Source organism: Nilaparvata lugens, chromosome 6 (assembly GCF_014356525.2).
Source record: "Nilaparvata lugens isolate BPH chromosome 6, ASM1435652v1, whole genome shotgun sequence".
NCBI classification, from domain to species: Eukaryota; Metazoa; Arthropoda; class Insecta; order Hemiptera; family Delphacidae; genus Nilaparvata; species Nilaparvata lugens.
In genome coordinates, this window is record NC_052509.1 from 44,523,409 (window position 1) to 44,550,490 (window position 27,082).

At 32.1% G+C, this 27,082-nt stretch overlaps 2 protein-coding genes across 5 annotated transcripts in view; both read right to left on the reverse strand.

Moving 5' to 3' along the window:
- Positions 1-536: 536 nt before the first annotated feature.
- Positions 537-27,082, reverse strand: part of LOC111052731 (neurocalcin homolog) — a 253,861-nt gene continuing 227,315 nt past the window's right edge. For 2 of the 3 annotated variants that reach the window (XM_039430877.1, XM_039430879.1), the window contains exons 2-5: positions 9,484-9,582; positions 8,648-8,766; positions 7,013-7,201; positions 938-5,707 (exon numbers count right to left, since the gene is read on the reverse strand). In XM_039430877.1, the coding sequence (XP_039286811.1) occupies positions 5,513-5,707; positions 7,013-7,201; positions 8,648-8,766; positions 9,484-9,553 (573 nt within the window). In that variant the 5' untranslated portion in view covers positions 9,554-9,582 and the 3' untranslated portion in view covers positions 938-5,512. Of the gene's footprint in view, positions 5,708-7,012; positions 7,202-8,647; positions 8,767-9,483; positions 9,583-27,082 lie in introns of all 3 variants that reach the window. The other variant, XM_039430876.1, reaches the window with a different exon arrangement.
- LOC111052732 (neuronal calcium sensor 2) overlaps positions 12,444-27,082 on the reverse strand; it is a 241,913-nt gene continuing 227,274 nt past the window's right edge. For both annotated transcript variants that reach the window (XM_039430880.1, XM_022339486.2), the window contains 3 exons: positions 22,391-22,534; positions 19,476-19,604; positions 12,444-16,110 (listed from right to left, as the gene is read on the reverse strand). In XM_039430880.1, the coding sequence (XP_039286814.1) occupies positions 15,934-16,110; positions 19,476-19,604; positions 22,391-22,534 (450 nt within the window). In that variant the 3' untranslated portion in view covers positions 12,444-15,933. The remainder of the gene's footprint in view (positions 16,111-19,475; positions 19,605-22,390; positions 22,535-27,082) is intronic.

Genomic DNA, 27,082 nt, shown 5'->3' on the forward strand with positions numbered 1-27,082 from the left:
GCGGTCAAAAATTGTCTTACCAACTTTTCCCTCTGTAACCTTTCCTTGACTGGACTAATAACCTCACAGAATATGAACAAAATGAATTTGGTAAGTTATATAACTATTTTTCTTAAGCATTATTCATTATACATGGTTATTCATTACAACCATTTTAGTGTGTAATCTAACGAATATCCATATAATACATTTTTTAATATGAGTTTCACTCATCGTGATTCCTTCTCAAGTCTTGATAATATTGGTGCAAAATGTTCCCTTTGCACTCCTGTTACGTAAAAACGGATTAATCCAAAATTTGCGTTTTCTGCAACGACGATTTCACAACATTTGCCAATATTCCTGCTTCTATCACGTCCAGTCTTCAACTGATCATGAGTTAACTAGTGAACTGTGGTGGCTGTAGTGTACAATGCTATCAAATGTTGATGGTGAAGCTTCCATGGTGGCCCAGTGTGCAAAGGGCCTCAGGTTAAACATAGGTCGGTAGCATAAACTGTACAGTACCGTATATGCTTTGAAATGAAACACACTTATCAATGTCAACACTTTAATGCACTGAATGGTAATAGTAATAATAATGACAATGATAATAATACATAATTATAATGAACCTTCTGTAAATTTAAGTTTCATAAGAACATCACTATTATCATATCAATTTACTATGTACACGAATATATATTTGATATTAATAAATACTGGACAACATTTCATAACATCTCAATGCTTTTCAGCACGTTCAATTAATTATTCTTGTAATCATTATTAAATCATCACTTTTGATAGAATAGAGGTCTTTTTATGTGCATTTCTCTTTGTGCCGTTCACGTTACGAGTGTTATAGCCTACATTCCATCACCCGGTTTCAGAAAAAAATAGTTCTCAACTAAATGAGTCAGAAAATTTAGAACTGAAATTTGATTAAACAGTTTAGTGGAATAGCATTCAACAATTAGGTCTTGAACTGAAGCACAACCTATCCAACAGTATAGAAGTTAACAAATCAACAGAAATTTGTAAAATCTGCAATCAAAAGTATCTTCGGTAAATTGACGCTATTAGAAATACTATAACAATTTTAAGAATTAGAAATTATTGCATAGGTATTACTGCTGTATTGCAATTGCTTTAATTATTAAATCAATGAATTATTGCTCTGTGTACTGACTTCATGTGAAAAAAATAATATTGTTGACGCCCCTATCAATAGGGATCGACAAGAGGTTTGGTGATGTAAAATGGAATCTTGAAAAATAAAAGTTCTCAACAACTTTTATTACAATCCTATCAATAAATTAATTTAATTTTCCACCTTACTTGGAGAAGTCTGCCAATTTAAAATAAGATGTTTACAGTCATGCGGGAGTAATTTTGAAATAATATATTAGAATAACAACTTATTTCGGAACAGCTTTTTATATTATTAAATAAATTATGTACCGGATATATGTATTTGAAACCGCCCCCGCATTATACTTCACTCTTAATATTTTAATGCTTCATTTATTCCATTAGAAAATGTATGAGAAGCTATATTTTCATTTGAAAATCTGAAATAATAAATCTAGGTTCAGAGACTCCGTGGTAGATTAATTATCTACAGAATTATCTCATACTTTTATTTCTTCTTCATTGAAATAATAAAAATGCACTTAAAACCCACAAAAGTCTAAAATATTGAAATGATAGAAACGGTAAGACAATTATGTACATTATGGCAAGCACCAAACATTTTAATAAATTTTGAATTGAGAAATCTGTTGATTTCATAGTATGATGCTAGTAGAAATTTAGTTTAAGATCAAATTTCCAAATATTAAAATCCATTAAGTTCATCATTTATTGTATTAAAATTTATTTAATATTAGAAATCAAATACAAGACACGAATATCATTCCATTCATACTATGAAAATTTTTTCTAGTGTCCACAAATCATCAAATACCATCGTTCACAAGAAGTATTAAATAACACTAAAACACATTATATCTCTATGATAATTATGTGCTGACTCACACTCAGATACAGACTCGACAACATTCATACATACAAATAAAGAAGCAAGGTAGAATAGCCTAAAACAGTTCAAATCAAAATTTAAGACTAGACATAATACAAACATTATTCTTACTCTATGAAATATGACTAAAGCACTGATTTAATTTAGCCCTGTAGGGCACATTTAATACTTTTGATATGACATTTCTTCTAAATAACACTTATAAGAATGACATGGTCATTATACAGCAAGATAATGACATTTTATTAAGTACATTTCGTGATTTCATCAAAGAACATGAACAGCAAATCATTAAAACCAAACCATCAAACCCTGAGTGATGCAGTTGATGCTTGGAAAGCACCTTCAAAACAAATGATTGCGAATGAAAAAACGACATTATTCAAATAAGGTATTCAATCAAAAAATATCATCTAGCTCGTGACTAATAAAAGATTAACGTGAACATCATTCCAATCAACCAAAATTTGATATATCGTAAGTTGAATGCACAGCTATAGAAATCAACTGATAGTACTAAAATAAAAACCTACAGTTTGAAAATTTTCACTACTATGAGACGAGTAGTTTGAGCAAAACCTATGCACCCTACAATAGAAATAATCTTAAAGTAACAATAATGAAACCTTTCATTCGTTGTTTAAATTTTGTACACGGAAAATCATTTCATTACAATTATTTGCTTTTGAGTTGAGTAGATATTGTGAAGCTGCTATCGAAAAACGTTTTAGATGGGTTTTACACAAATTGATAAACTATATCATTTGTTTTTAGTTTAGTACCTTTCGTCTAGTCACCAAAATCATCTCTCATCACTTTCATACACAAAGAAGAGCACATTCAATAAATGTACAATTCAATGCACGAAAAATTTAGGACTGATAGATGGTTAGCTTAAGTTTGAACGCATTAATTCTCATTAGACAACTATATTCTGAATCCCAAGGTTTAAATTCATATTATCTGTCATCTAGGGCAAGGAGAAACAGATTTTTATAAATTGGAGAAATATTATTGATGAATGTTTGAAACAGAAAACTTAAATGAAATGTGAAAAATTTTATGAATTTGAAAATGTATTTTTAAATTCAATTATAAGTTCAAATGATTGGATATTATTCAAGAAGTGATTCACACATCACACAAAGATAAGTACGAGTAGAAAAGTACAATGGAGGCGAATGGGTGCAGACTTGCATGTGAAAATATATATATTTGAGTACTACTTATGAAATAATAATTTAATCTTGGAAGACGAGTAATGCTACTCTTATAATATCATCTTGAGTATTATCAAGCAACTATAATAATATCAAGCAACACAAATTAGACAGGTTTTGAGTTAGAATAGAGCCTTGGAAGCATAATTTTAAATAAACGAGGGAAGATGTAGGAATAGGCCAGGAATAAAATGAGAAATACCGGCATTGCATTTGCTAAAGGAACTGTATTTTAATCAAGCAGAGTTTCAATTTGAATTATAAAGAATCGAAAAGATATTGAAAATAAGGATCAATTCCAAAGATGGATGCATACTTCAATAAATAATTCTTAGTTTATCAAGAGCTGATGCTTTTAATAGGATCAATTCATTCAAGTAGAAACGGTACAGTGTTGTGATTATGAGATCTATCTGAATATGTTCATGACTTCTTTGCAAAAAGGGTATGTTATATTTACAAATTATTCTAAAATATAGTACGCGATAAATATACAGTAAATTATGTTAAGAAACTGAGGAATTGAATACTTTTTCTGACTATAGTTTAAATAGATGTATGTTTGTGAATATACAGATATCAAGGTTTTGTGTTTTGGATGAACTTGATAAAATTTGATGGCCTATATACATGTACTAAAAAAATTGGGATTCAGAAATTCACACATGACATTTTTTAAATAGTAAAAAATTGCTTGCAGAATAGTATTCATAACAATGATACAGAGTAAGGTATTTAGAAAGTACAATTTTCAAAAAAGTCAATTTACAATAAATTTTAAAATTCTGTATCTAGCAGTAGATGGTTATAGATAGATTGAATACATAGGCTATTATAGAGAAATTGTATGATATACAGTACTTAACTATACTATTCAACAAATGAAACTTTAAACTTGAAGCACACTTGCATTCCTCATAATCAATTTCACTTCTATTAGAAAACGTTTTGCACAAGAAACAATCAAGTAACACGAATGGAAGAAATCACAAGCTCATTTGACTACTGGATGAAGAGCTTACACAAATCGACAAACTGAAAAATACTTATACGAATCTATCCGATAAAAACAGCGCAAATGAAAAAATATATAGAATCATTTAATCAAATTTCAAAGTTATCAGATAATTCGTAGGTTACAAGTGTATGATCGTCAATCTTCTAAACTATTCGTTACACTAGTTTTCTGAAAATTGTAACTTTATTGAATTTTCAACTCTTACTTATAATACGAGTTATATTCTATCGAAAATAGAGTTTCAAATGAAGCGAAAATTCTCAAATCACACTTACAACAATCAATAAATTTGAGTCAACAATTATTATCAACAACGAGCGAAACAACAAAGAGCGCGAATGGTATCGTGCCGCTCAGCTCAGCATGTGAGTTTTCTGTACAAGTCTGCAGAACTACTATGCTTTGTCAGTGATGGGGGGGGGGGAATCGGTTCAAATCTCTTGTGAAAAGTGATGGGTGGGGGTGGGGGTGTTGGTAGGGAGATAGGGAAGAGTTGCGGAAACAAGCAGGGCACAGGGGGGGGGGCACGGGGGCACCTAACCTGTAATTGACTCAATCTCGTGAACGCATTGCTAAACTTTACCAATCGTCGAGTACAGTTCTCAACATTGTCAAGACATTCCATAAGCTGAAATCGAATAACATCATGGATACAGATCACATCAAAAAAGTGGGGAAGACATAGTCATCATTTTCCTGAAAATAAATCTGTTTTAATAAATCTGTGAAAAATATTTCTATAGGCCTACAGAATTTTTCAGACTAAAATTCTTCAATGTTATTTAAATTCCTTGCTGTTTGGATGAACAAAATGTCAGTAGAAAACGATAAAAATTTATATATAGGCTATTGTTCCTATCGTACAATAATTTGAGATTTTTCATCATTTTCTGTGTTGAGTGAACTAGCAAATTGAAAAATTCCTCCCTAGTTCAGTTACAAGCAATTTACCCATTCACAAGCCAATCTGCTAATTTAAACATTCAATTCAATATCTTTGATGTAATCCACAATTACCTAAATTCATTACCATGAAGTGATCTGCAAATTTCAATACACTAATCAACACCTTTGATGCAATTCACACGACAATATGAATGTAATAATCTACAAATGTCATGATGCTTGCCAATAGGTGTGCAGCAACTAGCATTTGCACATAGATTTGCATGTGATCTGCATCCATGTGAGGAAGGAGGTTAGTCGTTTTCAAGGCAGGCCAGCAGCTAGCAGAGCAGTCTAGGTGAGGAGTCATTGGGCCTGCGGGTCGCACTGCAGCAGCCTGACGATGGAGGGGTCTGACTTGGCGCCCTCTATGAACTCCTCCAGCGACAGTTTGCCGTCCTGGTTCTTGTCCATCTGCCGGAAGATCTTGTCGGTTCGCTTCTCGGGCGTCGACTCGTCTTCCGGCATCTTCATCACTGAGCCGACCATCTTGTAGATTGCCTAATCAATTATTACAGCAGTGTTACAACAGTGCAGTAATCACATGTTCATACAAGTATTATTCATAAAATCACTTCGCTTATATGGGCCACTTTATTCAAATTAATAAAAAAATATAAAAACTTGTAGTACACTTTTATTAAAACATTTTAACGACTAGTCTCGACCATTGGCCATTTTCAAGTTAAAATGTAAAAGTGTAACTAATTTATTTACAATTATTAACTGATTTAGTAAACCAATTTATTTTTACATTTTAACTTGAAAATGGCCAATGATCGAAACTAGTCGTTAACGTTATAAAGTTTTAAAAATGTTTTAATAAAAGAGTACTACAAGTTTTTATATTGTTCTTATCAAGTATTATTTAGTATTATTTGTTGACTATTCAGTATTATTCAATTATTACAGCAGTGTTAATAATTACAACAGTGTTCACTTGTTCATACAAATAAAGTCAATCAATTTATTCCATCATTTAATAGAAGGCTACAGTACAAGGTTGTACAATAAAATACAGTATAAGGTTGGCTACACAGTAAGAAGCCAGGCTGGACGGACGCTAGACGCTACGTAGTTTAGACTTTAAAAAACACTATATTATCTCTTGAACTCGAATGTTATTAATGAAACAAATTAATCATAATTAAAATGTTGTTTTACTTATTAAGTGAACACAAAACATTCAACACAGATACAGTCAAACGATGACGATTATTGCGACCGAAAAATGGGCGAAGCTCTTGGAACAGAGTTTGCACAGACCAATTATCTGACAAAATACATCATTTATACACCTAGGCCTACTTGTTGTTGGACGCTAATACTTTCCATGGTACTTTGGACTGCATAGATTAGATCCAATTTGACACTTATTCTTCTACTATACTTCTGCAATCAGCTGTTAATTAAAAAACCCTTTATAGTATGCAACTTGAATTCTGTATGTTGTGATCGATGTGTACACTATATTTTCATGTTTTATGACGAGCTTAAACATAGTGAATTATCTGGCTAAAAATAGCTTTGTTGTAAATTTAGACACTGTGAATCTTCGTAAATATTTAAAAACACTTTTTATGATTAAATGAGAAATGCATTTCACTTGTGAAGAGGAGCTTCATCAGCTCCTCCTCAGCAATGAAATGCATTCCTCATTTTTCACCATAAAAAGTAAGTTTTTTAATATTTACGAAGATACACAGTGTATAAACTACAAAAAAAATATTTATAGTGTTTCGTCATAGAGAACAACATCAAATGAAGGATGATGAATGTTGAGGATTGGTATGTAGGCCTACTTACCGTGACAATTTCAAGCATCTCCTGCCTCGATATGAATCCGTTGCCGTCAAGGTCGTACATGCTAAACGCCCACTTGAGCTTCTGCTCGAGTTTGCCGCGTGACGTCACCGACAGCGCACACAGGAACTCTCGGAAGTCGATCGTGCCGTCGCCGTTCGCGTCGAACGTACGGAACACGTGTTCGGCGAACTGAGTACACCATTAACAATTAATGAAGCAACCATAGAGATTGATAAAAATCAAGGAATCAACGAATGAGTAAATGAATGAATAAACTAACTTCAGTGAATAGGCTAATTAATAATAAAACTATCAACTAAAGTGAACTAATAATATTGAAGTATAATAAACTTCGCCATTATTTGATTTTGAGATAGGTATTGTCTTTTTGTACATTAACTTATTATCTTCAGTGTAGCTATTATTTCAAAATAAAGAATAAGATTGACGAATTATGTAAGAATATATGAAGACATAAAACAAGAGTGAATGTATGAATGAACGAATATTCATTTATTTAAGCTATATATTTATTTGAACAAAAAACAAGTGAGTTACAAAGATATACATTATAACAATAAGTTTTTTGTATGACTATCAACTAATACAGTATATACCAATAATATTGAGGTGCTATGAGCTTTGCCATTTTTTATTCGTAAATAGCTATTATAGTAGTAAATATAATCATCATTAAGTGTAGCTATCATTTCGAAAATATTAGATCTCATTTAAATTACATTCAAAAGTTCTTACAAATTATTATGTTTATTGTTGTTGGAGGAATTAGTATTGTGGATTTTTGTATCCACCAAAGATATTATCTTCTCCTTACAAGATAGGCCTACTCCTTCCAAGTGTCAACTCTTCACAATTTAATTGTCTGTTTGAATGTATGCTACTCATCTAATGTGTATATAGTTTATAACTGTGTACAAATTAATTGATATAAGTTAATTAATGAAGTTAGATCTATTATATTATATAATTATATATCATTATAATTATTATATATTCTACAAATATATTTCAAACGCAAGCATAATTATTGTTCCAGCTGACGTGCTGCTAAACACCAAATTTTTCAGTAGGTGAAAGTACAGCAGTACAGAAATGAACGAAACAATGTGATATAGTATATTTCGCACCTAGAGCAGAAAATGAGATTTTTCCGACTCGAAATCGGTTTTCAAGTCCGAGGTCGTAGGCCGAGGACTAGAAAAGATTGAGAGCCGGAAAAACATTTTTGCCCGTGGTGCGAACGATATTTTTCGCCACACTACAGGTATTGCTGACAAAATAAATAAAGAATACAAAATAAAGAATACTTGTTATCGTACCTATCTCTTGATTTTAGTGGTAGAAGATTTGCAGTCAGGATTTCAGATTCTTTTAAAATTTCACTTGGAATATCACGGGCGTCGTCATCTTCAAGCATTTTTGAAAATTCGGAATGCGCTAATCAACAATAAATAATAATTGAATAAAAATGGTTGCGAAGCGAATGCTGAATTAGTTTGATTCGAAACTCGAACTGAAATCATGGCGACTTTGATGAAGAAAGTGGACACTCGCCCGATCTAGCAGATGACTTATTAACTACGGACTTCCATGTTAGCGGCTAGAAAGTATTACCTTTGATGCGTCACCATACGGGAAGAAATTTCCATAAATCTTCTTGAACTCTTCTACGCTAAGATGGCCACTGGGGCAATCTTTTAAAAATCCCTTGTACCACTCTTGTATTTCTGCATCTGTAAAATAATACAAAACTTGTGAAATTTACTATAATACGGCATTTTATTCAATGCAATGATAAAACCAGTTGAATATGTTACAGATAGGTTTGTATTCATAGGGAATGAATTTTTCATTGAATTTGAGAGGTTGAAACTTTCCAACGTTTTGAAGATGGAAATGCTATTCAAAATCGGTTTGAATAGTATGGTTATCAATTATTAAAGAACTAGTGGAATTTTTTAAATACTTCATTTTACGGTGAATTTTCAGTTTTACCGTCCACAATAAAATTACCGTAATAGAAAAGTGATGCCAAGAATTTCTCTATTTTTTAATTAAATGCTATTATAAATACGAAATTAGTGCATTATTAGACCTGAAACACTCACATGATGACATCTAGTGTTCATATTATTGATGTTTCAACTACGTTACAATAACATTGTACAGCAATACCAAACGTAAGATAATTCATTTGTAAACTTAGTTGCAATAATTATGAACACTACGGCAATTTATATATTAGGTATTATAAATATATGATTATTAGATATTGAAAAGTTGACTCGCAGGATGATCTTGACCTAACACTAATACCAAACCTACAAAAAAGTCCAAGAAAGCCTCAAGCTTCAGTTATCCTGAACCACAAATCAAGTAAAACATTTCCAAACGCCTAATCTCTATTTCCATCATTAATGAAATAAGGACTACATCAACCTGGAACTTACCTGAAAACTCGGTATTCTGTTTAAGATCTTCTAATACTTCCGGTTTCAATTTGCTATTATGCTTTCCCATTGTCTATAATCTACTAACTTCAATCTGGTCTGAAACAAAACAAAAATGTTCAAATTTTCTCCTAAGATAGTGTATAAACGATTCCATGCGAAAAAGAGAGAATCCTCCAAATTTGACATGCAGGAACTTGTCATTGAGTTCAAATTTTGAGAATTGAACATGAATCATGAAAAATCTGAATAGTGAGATGAATTATAAGATAATATATTTTATTATAAAGAATAAATTTTGAATTTAGTCAACCTACTAACTAATTAAAAAATTAATTTATTCAACTTATTATTGAATAAATTGAATTATAATTTATCATCTACTAACTACATTTTATCATTTTCTGAAAGAACTGAAATTTATCAACTTTCTACAAAGATTTAGGTTCTAAAAATATGATTTTGTAAATTCTGATCATGAAAAACATTTGCATTGGATAGGCTACATGCACAAGATTGAATTACATAATTTATTTGAATTATGGTTCATTTACTTAAATTCTCAGTTAAATAACACAATCATTTTTTTAAAAATAAAGTTCAAATCGACAAATCCCTCTTAAAACATTGGTATGATAAAGTGATAGAAATATATAAAATGACGGATGAAAACTGTAATGGAGGTACTTACTCAATCACAGTCAATTGAATAACACTCAGCAGAAATGCATATTTTCAAAGATACATATTTATCATAATTAAAAAATAGTCATTCAGTGATCAGCCATAGAGGTAATATTTTTTTTTAAATATTGAGATGTCTTTGCAAATTCAATACATAAAACAACAGCAGTTAATATAACTAGAAAAACAATACTACTTTAATTTTTCCACAGATTAATGTAATTCACATCATTTCAAATTGATACATTAATAGGTAATATAAAACGCAATGAGAATGAAAATAAAATATGAGTAACTTATTGGAACTGTAGTAAATATTCGACAAATGATGAACACAAGTCACTGTAGATTGAATTATTTTATTAAACACATAGTGTTCGATTCAAATTTACAATAACATTGGACATTCATCAACTGAAAGACAATCTTAAAACACTGCATTGTCAGTCGCATATATGAATACTTAGATTGACAACTATAGCAAATTTACAAAATCACTTTCCACGCAGAATTACCGATCAATCACTTGAGCAATTCCACTTGCAGTGATACTATTCATTCAATTCATTAGTATAATTCAATATCGTATTATTCGTCGAATTAATACAGTAAAAAAAGAAAAACATTTTGATGTTTGGTGGAATTTGAAAGGATAATTGATAGCGGTAATCAAATATTTCCATTTTTGAAACATATTCTGTTCCCCAGCACATTTTACTCTACTGAGCAAGAATAATGTACAAGTAGATTCATTTAAATAGACAATTTTAGACACATAATTCATTGAGAAATAACTAGCCCACTGATCACAGAAGAATTGAAATTATTAAACAAGAATTTCATTCAGCTCAAGAAATTACAGTGTAAATGGTGAACATATCAAACAGAATAATATGAATGACCCAAGAAGTTTTATAGTCAAGTAATGTTATATTCACATGAGAAATCAATGAAATTCAATTTCCTAACTTACTTTGGGCAATGCATCTTTCATAACTTAGTTATTCCGCTACTTTTCACGAAATGTAGAATTCATTGCCAACAAATGTGAGCCTTAATATATTTTATATGTATAACAATTATATTATTAAATCGAAATTCGATACAATCAATTTTTGAACCTCTACTGTTGATTGTTATCATCCAGATTTCGATGAAAAATCAAATGTGAATTCTTGTTCATTTTTGAGAATATATTCATATTTATATTTCTGAGAGATATTTTTTATTGAATTCATTGTGATCTCAACAGAGTCTTATCTAACTTAAAAACTCATAATTGTTATGATAATTGTCATACATCTATTTCAATTATGCAATAATTCTCACCAGAGTGTTCCGTTTTTAATATTAAATTGACACAGCTACACTTAGGTTTTGATTTTTATTCTGGTTCAAGCTTAGATATCATATAGTTAGAAATTATTGAACAATAATTCATAAATATATAAAAGCTACACAATTTTTAAGGTACCAAAACAGTTTAAGTACCGAAAGAACTCAATAAAATAAATATTGTGATAAACGATCAAACAAGTTACTATCAATAGATAAGTTTTTAAATATGTGTTCTGTTATCACACAACGGCATTCACATAATAAACATAAAATTAATATATTGACACTATGTCCACTAACTATAATCTCTTAAAAATAGTATAGTAAACATTAAAATGTTAAACACTATCATAGAATTTTTCAACTTCAAATAGATTCTTCAATAGTTAAAAATATACTGTACAAAAGAGATGGAATGTAATATCTAGACACCAGATACATAGAAATGAATAGAACACCAACAATAAGTATGGACATGCATCTGATTTTATACCAATATAAAATACAGTGAACAGTGTAGAATTTTCTACAATATTGGTCAGACGATCGGCCATTAGTTTCATAATAGTAGCCATGTTGAGCTCCATTTTTACTTGAAAAAAGTAGAAACAATTTTATCATAAAATATGCCACTTAAGTGTTTAATACATGTGAAATTTTTAAGGTAGAATAATAAATAAAAATGTAAAACATGTTATTGATTAAATAAGTTATCGATAGTTATCAATAATTCATTACAATTACACAAGCCAAACAACAATTGAAAAAGATAATAGAGCAAATGATTATTTATACGTAGTTCTCATTATTTATAGATTTTAAACTTAATGTTGTTTTTCTCACAAATGAAGTAATTGGTCGAAAGTTACTGGTTTATTCCAATTTGCAGGTGAGTGGGATTTTCCACACAATGTAATGAGTGGGATTTTCCACACAATGTAATGAGTTGAAAATTTTTCATCAGTTAATATAAAACAATTATTAAGATTCACCATCGCTTCATCACTCAACAAAAAACTGTGATTACTTCACAAACGGCATGAATCAATTCCAAAAGTGAAGCAATAATGGAATAAAATGGCGAAAAACCTATAACTGTGTATAGAATATTTGTTCAATTTTATACAAGGGAAGTTACATTTTTGGAAAGTTCAGAAAGAAATATCTTAGTTTAGGTAGAAAATTTCGTACTGTTTAAAGACACTCACACCGTAATTATATAATTTACATTACAACTGTGTACTATGATAGACTATTGAAATAAATTGAACTACTACAATAGTTGCATTAGGACTGATTGGTGTAGAAGTTCTTAAGTATGTGAATTGTCGACTAGAGAATTTTCATTGACACTTACAAGTTGTATTAAATAGTTACATCTGTTAGATAGCTTTATCACTGATTCGTGAAAAAACTCAAGTGGAAAATTATTGAATGAATCTGCTCCCTCACCATCACAATTAGTTAGAAAAAATGTTGCAGCTCGAATTCATTTCTACAGTCGTAGTTTTTTGCAATTAATTATTTTGATACTTGACAATTAATTGGAGTTTATATGCATTAATAATATTGTTTTAAGGCAGCTTGCTTTTATTTTATTTTTTTGGAATTTTTGTATTTATGCCAAATATTTTACAAATCATAGATGAAAATACAGGTACCATTTAATATGTTTATTATAAATTTACGTGTTTAGTTTCAATATTATGTTCCAATTTATATTTTTAGAAATTGATTAATATTGAAGAGTAAAGATCTTCTTTTTTTCTTTGATGGATGGGTAATAATGAGATCGCAAATTAATGTCAAACAAAGATGACTTTTTAAGTTGATTTACATAATGAATATACTTCCTCAGTAATGTTCACCATCTATGGAAAGGTTGAAGGTGAATAGTATAGTCTGTTCTTAATAACATCATTGATAAGGTAATCATAGCACACCTTCAAGAGAGAGTCATGCGGTTAGCATTTTAATCGTAGTATTAGCATTAGTGGTAGTATTAATACTTATTCCATAACTCTTATATTTCCTAAAGTAGTCATTATAATTGTGAAAATCATATAATACAAATCCATAGACATACAAATTACTCTAAATATGTACAAAATATATCAATTCATATAATAATCTCCAGTATTCTCTACTTGATAGATGTGGTAAAATGAGTCAAATGCATTACTTATCACTAGAATTCCGTTATATGTGGAATTTCAAAAAAATAAAATTCAAGGAGAAACTAAACGGTACAAATTATAAATCATGACAATGTTTAGGGTGAATAGTATAGTCTGTTCTTAATAACATAATTGATAAGGTAGATCACGTACAATGAGTTAAGGTAGGTCCTCACGTAATTGTAATGACAAAAGGTTAGGCAGTAGATACGTAGAAGAAACTTGATTTATGTAATAACTGAAAAAAATGCAGACATTTAAAGATTCTTGGATGAAATTTCCAATTCGAATCAACAGATTTATTATCAATTCATTTCTTGATAAGAACGGAGAAACTTTGATAGGTATGTGAATGATCTATTAGGTACACATCTATAAAAATACAATTGCAGGTTTTGAAAAGATTCAAAAGCGTGAATAGTTTTGATTTTCATATTCAATTTAGAAAAAAAGGCTGACAGTAATATGAGAGAAGGATTTAGTTATTTATGACATAAATTTGGTAACAATCACACCGATGAACACTTGGTCAATGTTCGATATAATGACATATAGATAAAAATCACAAAAAATCAAATGCCATTACGAATGATGATAATTTGAATGAGACAAATTATTGACTAGTACTTGAGAACATACAATATTTAATAATTTTGATGAGTTGAGAGTTGGTGCAGCTAACTTTCTCAACAAGAAATATGATAACTCAATAGTTCATAATAGTAATTCTACAAACTCGATTGTCAGTAAGGTCATTTCCGACTAGCTGAACATACCTCTACATTTTGAGTTTATGGACGGAAACATTGTATACAACACGACACGAACAATGCTTCGAAACTTTGCTGCTTTATTGAAGAGTAGATATGTGAAACAATTGACTGTAGTAATGTTGAAGAATGTTCATCAATATTATTATCATCACCATTCGGAATGGTTAATAGAGAATATTATGTATGTGAAATGCATTTCCACAGAGTACTCCAGGGTAACATATTTGACGACTTTCAATCAAATTCAACTTTGGTGCTAGATTTGCAGTACTCATGAATGGAAGGTTAACTTTCAAGTTTAAAGAAAGAAATAAGTGTACTATACTCTCTATTATTTCATCATGTTCCACCTTTGAACCTCAAGACAGATTCACGTACTGTGCAAGACCAATCTACTCTTCTAAAATAATTCCACTTCAATAGAGGCAGTGATATTCTTTGTGACAAGAAACATTGTTCCAACTCAAATTATTTGATGTTCAAACCCACATTAGATTGTGAACTATGTCTCTATCACTTTGCTTATTTCAATCAGTGTGATTCTAAACATCAGTTGGTTCCCTGGATCACTCTGTTCTCAATGCATGACAAGAAATACATATTTATGAAAGGATAACAATAAACATGTTATCATTTTTGTAGATAGGAGTAGGATGAAAAAAGGTGAAAATCAGTTAAACTAATTGATAAATATAATTGCATTTTTATAGGTAACTTTTTGAAAGAGAATAAAATAGATTGTAGTTTGCTAGAAAATTACTTTTAGTTTTTAACCGGGGAAGGAGTTTTTCAATTCAAATTTAAGTCATCAATTTTCGGAATTAATACACAAATACGGTTCAAACGTTTGACTTGTTAATTATAATAGAAAAAGCTTATACAATGATCAATGACACAACTATTGACGATACTAGATTGATTATCCTAATATTACTAGCTTTCAAGGTGCGTATTTTTGTATGCGTTATCATCAGTTGTTTTTACTCACTATAAAAATATTAGTAGAGGGAGGAGGAAGTTGTACACGATGATAGTGAGAAAAGTGTTTGTCATTCGATTGGAGTTTCCTTCTTGGAGAAAATTTGCACAAAGCCTTGCCGAGAAGGAAACAATGATACCAGCAATAAGTAATAAAGCTATGCAGGACAGAAGAGTATATACTTAGTTTGTTTTGAGACAAATATAGAAAGAGAAAGATAGAGATGTTCACTCACACTTGGATCGGTCACTCGCACAAGCGCACACACACACGGCCACATAGGAATGTCCCGTCTTCAATAGGGGTGACACATATAAAATTTGTTTAATCATACCACAACGATATAAAATGAAAACCGTTTAAAATCGATGAGAGAGACTAATTGGCAATGGTGTTGTTGAACAAGATGTTTGCACGCCTGAAGCAGGCGGTGGCAATGTGACCACCACTTCAATAACATCACTTGTTCTCGTTTCCAGTGGCTGCTGCAATTGGTCCATTATGGCGCCAGCATTTTGGACAGCTCCTCGTCCTGGAGACAACCCTTCAGGAACTCCTCCTGCGTGAGCTGACCGTCGTTGTTCTCGTCCATCTTGGCAAAGATGTTCTTGGCGCGCTCCTCGGCCGAGTCGGCCGGTCTGTTCGACGAGCATGCGCCCAGCATGTCGTAGATCGCCTACACAAACCACAAATCAATTCAAACTTCATTCCTTCATTCATACAATAAATCATAGATACATAGAAAACAAAATACAAAGAAATGATAGATATAAAATATCAAACATTAACCGTAGTATCACAGATCTGACTGTTTACTTGGTCTATAGTAGTACGTAATTTTTAATGATCATATCGAACAAAAGGGATAAGGATGAGTATTGGTGTGTAAGTTTTTACACAGCTCAATACCGCAACGAAATTCCTATGTGTAGGTATGACTTGCGAAGAGATTAACTACAATTGAACTACTTGATTAGAATACAGATAAATAATATTCAAGAGTGAGTTATGTGTATGAGAACCCTTCAATAAATTGGAGACTGTTGTTGATATAATAATGTCAATTTCAGGATAAGTTATTGGTCGAATACTCTACCTTTTGACCTACAACTGGATTTCAACCCCTTATAAGGTGGTGACTTGGGGGTTGTAACTCGAATATTTTAAATGTAAACACCCATTGTGTGGTACATCATTTTAAAGGCCTTTTTGAAACAAGAAAGACGACATCAATAAAAATGGTCTGAGTTTGTTCAAGTCTCATTACTTTACCAATCATTTTTTTTTATTCAAAACTAAAACTTCAATCAGCCGCCACTTTGGATAGAAATATCAAGACCATTTTTATTGATGCCATCTTTCTTGTTTGAAAAAGGACTTTAAAATGATGTACTACACAATGGGTGTTTACATTCAAAATATTCGAGTAACAAACCCCTAAGTCACCCCCTTATGAAGGGTTGAAATTCAGTTGTACATCAAAAGGTAGTGTATTCGACCAATAACTTATCCTGAAAGTTACAGTATTATAATTGTTCAAAAGCTATCTGAGTAACAGAACCCAGTCCCTAACCATAAATGATCAATCTAGTGTAACTAACTTAACTTCTTATGGTCTTCCTCAAGGTACTGTCACTTTCTCCCATTCTTTTCATACTCTTGGTAAATGACTTTTTTAATTTAAGGCTTCTAAACTCAACTGTGATATCCTTTGCAGATTATAGTAGGTCAGCCTAACGAGAATAAAGATTTGAGACTCCATTCTCAGTGCAATTTAAACTTGGGTAATTGTGATTGTCCCACCATTAAAAAAGTCACTAATACTAAGTACTTGGGACTCATAATTGATGAAAACCTTAAATGGGATGTTCATATTAAATACATATGTAGAAAAATGAGATATTTATCTTTTAAATTTTACCAAGCTAACAGAATTCTTAATAAGAACCACTTGAAAATGATGTATCATGCTCTAGTCAAGTCAATTCTGCAGTATGGCATAGTTGTTTGGGGAGACTGTTTCAACTGTCATATTGCTGAATTAATTGTAGCACAAGAACTGATAATTAAAACTATATTAAGCAAACCCAGGTTCTATCCAACGGATATGGTTTTTAGTGATTTTGAGGTCATGACTATACGTCAATTATACATAAAAACCGTAATTGAGTACTTAATAAAATATAGATCCGATTTTCCTCTCACATTAAACTCTACACTTATTATTATAGTCTAAGGGCCACTGCTAACAAATATGTAACCTATAACACTAATATTGAATGTATAAGGAGGCAGTTAATTTACATAGGTACTAAAATAATAAACCTTATTCCAAATCACTTTCTCATGGACAATAAGATCAGCGGAAAAATTAAACTGGATATAAAAAACTGGACATACAGTAATTTCTTCTTCCATTTAGATATATGACTCGAGATTTCTGCTCCAGCATTGTTTTCTCATTAGTTTTTTTTTCATTTTTCAGTGGACTCGCTTACCTTTATTTTGCGTAGGCCTACCTATTCCTCTGTTTTTCTCCCTTCCCCCCCATTTGTCCCTTCCCTTATTTCCTCATCACTTCTCTTTTCTCTTCTTTGCCTGCCTATTACATGGGAAACACTAGTTGGCTAGGTATCTTCCTCTCTTTTTTTTCTCTTCTCCAACACACCCAACCACAAAGCCCATGGGTTTTTTGTATTTGTAACATTTTATTGTATTTTATTTGTTTTGTAATTCTTTGTCATTTTGTTTTGTGTGTTTTAATAAATTGAATTGAATATCTACAACAGTCTCCAATTTATTGAAGGGTTCCCATACACATGATTCACTCTGTATAAACAATTCAAGCAGAATGTACAGAAAATAATTATAGAAAAACAGAATAGTTTTTATTTTTTTAGAGTATAAAAGTACGCTATTTATTTTGAAGAATATGGAAGTTTCAAATAACAAAGACATGAAGATATATCATTTATTGGAATCGAAATGAATAAACAGTCTACAAATAAATTAGATGAAGATAGTCATCAGATATATAACATTGATTATTAATTTTGAAGTCGTGTGGTCTCTCACACATAAGACAAATGGATTTGTTATCTAGCTAGCCTCAATATATTGATTATGAGAGTATTTACTATATTGAAGATTTATTAATTATTTTAATGAATAATTGTGTATCTTGGATAAATAAATGAATTATTATCGTGCCAGGTCCAATGTCAGGTCTGATGAGACCCATGGCAAACACTGAATCATGGCAAATACGAGAATAACAACACTTCATATGAGAATAAGTTAAATATTCATTTTGAGAATTTGTAAACTCATTTCCTCACAAGTTGAGATTCTTTCACTACATACAAGAGCAAAATTTGTATAAAGTTTCATATAAAAAATGCTCAAATAAATTTCACAAAAAATTATTTAAAATATGAAATAATCCTATTATATTAAGCGAGCAATTTTTGTATTTATATATCTGGTTATTTTTATATCTGGTTATTTTTATATCTGGCTATTTTTATATCTGGTTATTTATGTTTAACGGATCTCGAAAACGGCTCTAACGATTTTCACGAAATTTGGAACATAGTAGGTTTGTGATATAAAGATTCGATTGCACTAGGTCTCATCCTTGAGAAAACTCGCTGAACGACATTAAAAGGATAATTCATCCTTGGCTGAAACAGCTGTGGATAGTAAAAAAGTGAGGATGTGAAAAATCAAAATATCGCATCCCCGAAATTCATAAGATGACGTATAGTCAGCTGTGAAATAAAATACCTTAAAGAGATCACTTACTTACATCTTTAAGGTCTTTGGTGAAATATAAACACGATCATTTTAGAGAATTGTGTTCTGTTTATCAATAACGAGCGAAGCTCGGTGCCCCGATATTATTTATTATTACAGCTCTATTAACAAATAGAGACAAAGAAGCAGTACTTGACAGGAGAAATATGAAAACATCTAATAATCGATAATAGTAAAAATGCTAGGATTTCTTCAGTTTTCTATGAAATGAGTAGAATAGTTTACCTGAACAATCTTTGTCATTTCCTGGATGTCGATGACACCATTGCCGTCAACGTCGTACATCCTAAACGCCCATTTTAGTTTTTCTTCTGGGGTGCCCGACGATGTCACATCAATAGCAAGCAAGAACTCCTGAAATATCACATTTTAATTTATTATATTGCTAAAGAATTGATTATTTGAGCTCATAAATTGATTACATTACTAAATGTAGTTGTAGACAAACAAAAGGCAAACCTAATTTTACATAATTTCTATTACAGTAGCATGATTAATGGTGAACCAATAACATCCATTACAATATTTTATTATGACTACACTACATCCACTAAAATGGTTTAGTATGTCATGATTTAAATGATCCCTTATTATAAGAAACTAAGAATGAACCATACTATTATGAATTCTCAACTGTTAGTATATAGTATTCTATGGAATTTATAGTTGGATTTCTCAACCAACAAAAAGCAATATGAATATATATTATTTATGCTTGCAATGGATAATTTTGTACCTAGGCAGGCCTACTTATTGGAACCAGTAATTGGGACAGAATCAGAAATAATGCATTACCATAGATTTAAATAGGCGGGACGCTATCCGTGTCAGCATTGTTTTGTAGTGCGATTGACCAGGTTCAAAATAGAATTGATAAATGAGAAAATGGCAAAAGAGTTGAAAGGCCTTGAGAAAACACTGGCACGGTGATCTCCAGTAAGTAGTAAGCTGGAGTAAGACGAGCACTGAGCACTGCCTGGTACGAATGGCATTATATTATGTGCATTTGGCAAGTAGACGAAATTCAGGGCAATAAGTTATTGGCTCAGTGTCGATAGCATGTCTGCTCTATATAACAAATAAGATGAAAACAATCAATGGGGGTAACAACAGGGAAAAAAAGACTAAGCAGAATAGTGGTCTACAAATTGGAAAGATATATTTAGCGCATTATCCAATGTCATTTTAATTTTATAACATGGGAAGTGAGTTTGGAGCGAATTCTATCCACCTTCAAGTGTAATGGAACAACTAACTACATTGCGAGCATAATCTAAAATACTACTGCTTAAACAATGCTACTGGTTTAGCATTCTTTAAAATATATTTGTTAAATACAGTATATCCTATGGTGATAATTCAACTATATTAATGGAGAAAATAGGATAAGGTAATCATAGGTAGAGAGAGGGTTTTAGTGGAACATTCCCAGAAAGATGATTATATGATATATGTTCTTCAAGAGTTCTAAATAGGAAGGTCAATTATGTTAGATGGTTTAAATTAGTGATGGAAAATAGAAAGAGAACATAAGTTGAGAGATAATAGAAATAATAAATGTTACAAGAAAGCTAATAGTCACAAATTTAAAAAACACCCAATTTTGATAATTAAAATGATTATACTTTTTTCAAGTTAGTTGATACTGATTGATCATGTTCTTGACAATATTGATAAAAAAATCTCCTTCAATGCATTAAGCCTGTGAAAATATTTTTGATCAAAGCTTTGAAGATCTCTATACGGTACTATTGGCCAGTAAATGTGATCTACAATATATTTTTTGTATATTTAATAACTAACAACACTCTAAACAAACTAAAAATATAACACTTTTTGTTATTAAATATAACGACTAGCAGTCAGATTTCTCCAATAAATGAATTTTTTCATCATCGTGGTTGACAACGATGGCGAACCTGCCGAAAGATCTCGTTGTCACAGTAAGTGAATATATTCATTTATTGAAGAAATTTGACTGCTAGTCGTTCTATTTAATAACAAAAAGTAATTTAATAGTAAGCAGTTGATTTAATAGTAAGAAGTTTGTGATGAGAAACAACATTAAAGAATTTAAAAATATATGTTGGGAATCGAGGGTAATTCGTGCGAATACAATGATGATTTTAATATTTAGGGTAATAATCATTAGGAACAAACAGCTTGCGAATTTCCGCCTCTTATAGAAACGATGATTCGATTATAACAGCCCTTACAAAGGTAGGTAGCAAATATTATTCAGCATATACGACCCAATAATAGTTTCCTAATTACAGATTTTCCATTTATTCGGGCAATTAATTCGAGTGCTTTCTGAGGCGGTATTAATGTGCAAGGTAGGAGGCTGAGTCTAGGTTTGCCACTGGTTCAGGTTAAGCGGCTTTCGGATGGCATACAACATCACTGGCATTAGGCAACTACTCATCTTCTTCCGCAACAAAATCTGTTGATGAGATGAATTCAAAATGTTTTTCATAAGTGAGCTTCACTTCCAAAGAGATATGGCTTCTATTTTTCAATATGATAATATTTATTTAAAAAATCCTGGAATTAGAAAGTGAAGTTTTCAAGGTCTATAAGAAGCTTCTGAACTAAGTAATTTCACAAACATGTTTTTGTAAAGTCTTTTATGTTATCTTTTCAACGAAAAACATAATGTTTAAGATCTTTCAATTTTGAAAAACATAACCATGTTCTATTATAAATGTTTTTAATGCTATTAATGTTTTTATGGAAAATAAATTTGAGTTTATTGTGTAAACGTAATATTTGCTATGAAAAAAATTTAGGATAATATTATCATTTGGGATGTGAATAGGCTATCTCATATAAGATGACTGATGATTATTGGACTACTTCGTAAGGAGTATTTAATAAGTGCTAGTAGAGTTCGAGATTATGGTATAGGCCTACTTCGAATAGAATATTCGAATACAGACCACCATAACGAAATATCTAATATCTCGTACCACACTTATTCATTACCTTCTTTTACATCAAAAAAATTAAATAATTGATTTAATATGTTTCTGTCTGCCCAGCCTTCTCCGTGGATAGCTTGAAGTGATACAAATATACCTGGTAACGTAGACGTTACAAAGTTTAAATTTTGTTAGCCGTGCCAAAAAAAGTGTACTTACTTTGAAATCGATATATCCGTTCTTGTCCATGTCGAATGTCCTAAATACGTGGTCGCAGAACTCTTCGGCATTACCACTGGGAAAGAACATCTTGTACATATCTACGAACTTGGCCGGCGTTAGTCTACCGTTTGGACAGTCTTGCTGCAAAAAAAAACATCGCAAACATTAACATTCATTTTATTCAATTTTCAATTGAGTCTACGTGATACATACAATTTTCAAAACAGAAAGCGAAAACGTTGAAGAATAGATTTCAATATAAAACTTATAAAAATTGATAAAAGAATAATTCCTTAGTACCCTTTTGTTTGAAATTTTTTATATAAAACAAAATGGTACTAAGGGATTATTATTTATTAATCAACAAATCAAGTAGTCCTATTGAAATACTTTATTAGAAATTATACAAATTGGTTTTAATCTGATGTAGTTGAAACAAATTGACTAGGAATTGAATGAGTCGTAAGCACAAAACAAAATATAGGATATGCGTCATATGCAAATAAATAAAAATGCATATTTCATCCATGGCATCTATGGAATTAGTATTTCCAGGACATTACATGCATTCGACTTGAATCCTGCACACAAAGAAAGAGTAATCATATACATAGGACAAATGAGAATTGTATTTTGACAGCTCTTAATGAAATTGTAAGATCATGATATTGGTTTCAAGAAAATATAATAATACGGACTGATGCGTTACAAAACTATTGTCGGGGGCGATCATCTGTATGCAAAGGAAAGTTTACGAGTTATTTCAGCGTATAGGATTGATAAATTCGTTTAAAACCTGATTTTCAATTGAAATCAAACAAAAAAGGGAAAAAATGAAATACAAGGATAAAATTTCTATTTAATACAAACAACTGCTATGATTATGAATTGATCAACCAAAATTCCAGTAATATAAAAAATACTGAATGAAAAGACTATCACTAGACTGAATATGTAATGATTTCATCTAATCAACAACCCGATTTTTCAAATAACGAGAAATCTAAAGAGCACAAATAAAGTGTTTCTCTAAACACTTCCGCGTCGTATAGGTATGCGCACTCCAATTGAAAACAATGCATCAAATCTAATCGTCCCATGACGATCTGTGTGCGCCTACCTTTATACTGTGATAAGATTGGTACCATAGGTATATTTGGACATCATGAATTGAAAAACATTATAGCACCAAGTTTTCGTAAATTGGATCACAGGATAGGATTTCTTAAAAATAATGTCCAAATGTTATTGATCATTATCAGAACAAAAAAGGACAGTGATATACGGGGAAACCCCATTGAACATAGAAGCAGCACCCATTGTCTGGCGAAAGGGAATAAAAAAAAGTACAACTTTTTTAGCGTCCGAGAAAATTGGGTGGTCAAGGGTGAAAAGACGAGTATTCCGTTCCGGCGACGAAAAGAACAAAGTAAACGGCCTAAGACGACGCTGACGACGACAATGTACTTGGTGACGACAATACGTCTCAAATTGCATGCCATTCTCTGATGCAGCTTCCACAGATGCTGTTTTCATGGCAACGTATTTACGTAAACAGGGACACAAGTCGTTCACCAAAGCCATTACTGTCTCTGGGAGAAAGGGGGGGGTGGTGGTAAATGGTATAGAAAATTCAGGAACATTGTGATGAGGGGGGAAGAGGAGAAGGATCAGACATTTCTGGACACATTTTACGACTGGGAGAGAAACTGGTGAAAGAAGGAGAAAGAAAACACTATTGTTACATGAATAATAGGAAAAGAGGATGGGAAGAGACGACGATGAGGGGAAGAGACGAGGATAAAACTTAAAATAGTAGATGAGAAGCAGAAGATGACGAGGTGGACGAAGGAAGGGCCAGAATGAGAAGACAAGGAAGATAATCGATAAAAGAGGAGAGAGGAAAATATAAAGTCTAGAGGAGGAAGAGTAGGAATGAGTGTGAAGAAATACGTCCTGCAAGAATAAATGGAAAAATGAAAAGGGAAAGAGGGAAAATGGGAAAATGGGATGAATATGAAGAATAGACAAAGAAAGGAGAGGAGAAGAGTATAAGAGCTTAAGAAGGCTTGTAAGAGAAGAAAAAAAAGACAAATAATGAGGAATAAGAGGCTGAAGAATTGCCAAAAGAGAGAGGGAGAGGGAGAGAATTGAGGAGAGGACCCCCGAAGAAGAAAGGCCAAATCACTAAGCTGATGAGGAAAGAGCAATAGGAAGAAAAATATGCAAAATAAAAGAATTAAGGTGGGACAAGGAGAACAAAGGATGAATGATCAAGCTTAGCTGACAGGAGAAAAAGGAATAAAATAGGATGAACATGAAAAGTAGAGGTGAAAAAAAAGAGAAAAGGTTAAGACCTAGAAAAAAGGAGGAGGATTTAGGAGAAATTGAAGGGGGTGATGAGACGGAAATAGAAGAGGAGAAAAGAAGTAGAACACGGAAAAGAAGGAGAAGAGTATAGAAGGAAATAGAAGAGAAGGGAAAGGGAAAACATAGAGAAGAAGTAGAACAGAGAAAAGAAGGAATAGAAAAGGATAATTTGGACGAGGGAAAACTATAAAAGAGCAAAGCCCGTATGACGCTATTCGCCTAAATGCCGGGAGTGGGACCCTGCCGCCCCCAGGGGACAACCCAGCCCAGTAAAAGTGTTCCAACGAAAGGCGGCATCATTAGGACCAGACCGATTTCTGCCCCTGGAGGCCCCCTAAAAACATACATGCACGCCCCATTTAATACCGGGCGAGCAAATCACCATACAGTAAAACGCCCGGCAAATATCACTTAGCCACGCGCCACAGGTTTTATGGCGAAACACAATTCCGCTAACCTGACAAAACAATGCAGCCACACGAGGGACAACTTTACAATTATGTGGGATTGAAATCAATATTGTGATGCAATCGAGATTGAGCAACTTTATATTGAAGCCTCCAACTAGAGCATGGCAATGTTATAACTTTGTGTCACCGAAAGAAAAACTTTAAAGGTGAGGTGAAATGTCAACAGTATTCGGTGTTGTGCCTCCTATAAATAAAGATTTGTGTTTAATAATAATTATTCGATAAATAAAGATTTGTATTTTATAATGTGCAAATATAAACCGCCGACTATGGTAACCAGTGAGATATGGCGCTATCAACATGACTTGAGCCACTAAAACCAGTCATGGATTGGAATCCAGCTAAACTGTAGGATTTTAGTTCATAAATCATCATAGATATCAATATCAAAGAGCAAGTAAATCTACTTATGTAGCACTTATGAAGGCAAAACTCCCTCTTGTCTAGTATATGACTGGCATTGTACTCGTATTTGAAAATGTATAATTTTTATCCACATAATTGGATGATGAATAGCATTCACAATAAAAATGTGAATTAATATAATCCACCCCATTGCTCAAGTGCAGTGATAACAAGGTACCTAGGTACTCGTGATAGAGCTTTAGAGGGATAACTTTGATAGCTCAGATAACGAATAGATAGTGAAAGAAGAGCATTATTGTTGTTGAGCAATATATGTTCATATGGTTATTCGAGTTGAGCAGAGCTTCAAATTCAGAAATATGGAGTTGGGGGGAGATTGAGTTTAAACGAAATTGAGGCCAAGAGGAATCTTAGAATTCTGGATATGATTTTGATCTGAAAAGCTTTCGGTATGAAAAAGTTTAAATTTGATCATGATACAATGTATTGAGAAGTAAGATTTTCTGGTTGTAGGTAGAGAGGGCTTCACTTAAAACATTATTGAAAGGAGACAGAAAATATTACTCTCTGAGTTGAGGGAGATTGAAAGAGATTCATTCTCTCTTGGTAGTCACGTCCGATATGAATGTAGCTTTTCCTGGAGTTATTGATTGACAGATAAAATACAACCAGAAGAATATAAGGATAGGAATATGCAAAGTGCGGGTGAGCGAGCATATATTTGTTGAGTCCAAATACAAATAAAGAGCCCTTGTTCAGAAGAAGGACTGTCTGGAGTTTGCCAGTCCACACAAAGGATGGAGGTTGTCTCATTGTGGAACGAAAGGATTGCGCTGTCGGGGATTTTGCAAACTAGTTTCCCGACAGGGGAGAAAAAAGGGAGTAGAGAAAGGGAAGAGATTCTGAGCTTTCCAATCAGAAGATACGCGCTTTGCCTACTGAGTTGGCTGTGGGGCTGTGGGGATGAGGATGCCTGTGCTTGTTTTATTGGAACAGCCCAGCAATTGGAAAAGGCTTTGTCGAATCAATCGATTCTGGCTGCTTACTGATGTATGGAGAAGGCCAGTGCAGTGCAGTGTACGCTCAGGGCAGGGATCAATGTCCAATGCAACTGTTGGTTCAACCCGAAATCCCTTCATATAACGTTTATTAGCATGTACTATATTACCTAAAGTAAATAGTTTACTTCTATACATATTGTTTGGTCTCGGAGCAATTTCTTCTTCAGTTTTCCAAAATGAATCCACTAAATTGGCTTCTCACAGACAGATAGACTATGTAGGTAGAAAGGTGGAAATCATTTCTTGATTTGATTGGGCCTACAGTATCATCTTTTTATTGGTTTATTCTATCGATCAAGGACAAAAATCATGAAGTTAGTATTATTATCTCTACTAATGAAAGCCATACGAAAATGAAATCAACACCACTCAACCGATCTTCTTCACTTTTAGAGTACTATTTATGAAAGTTGAAAGGATTA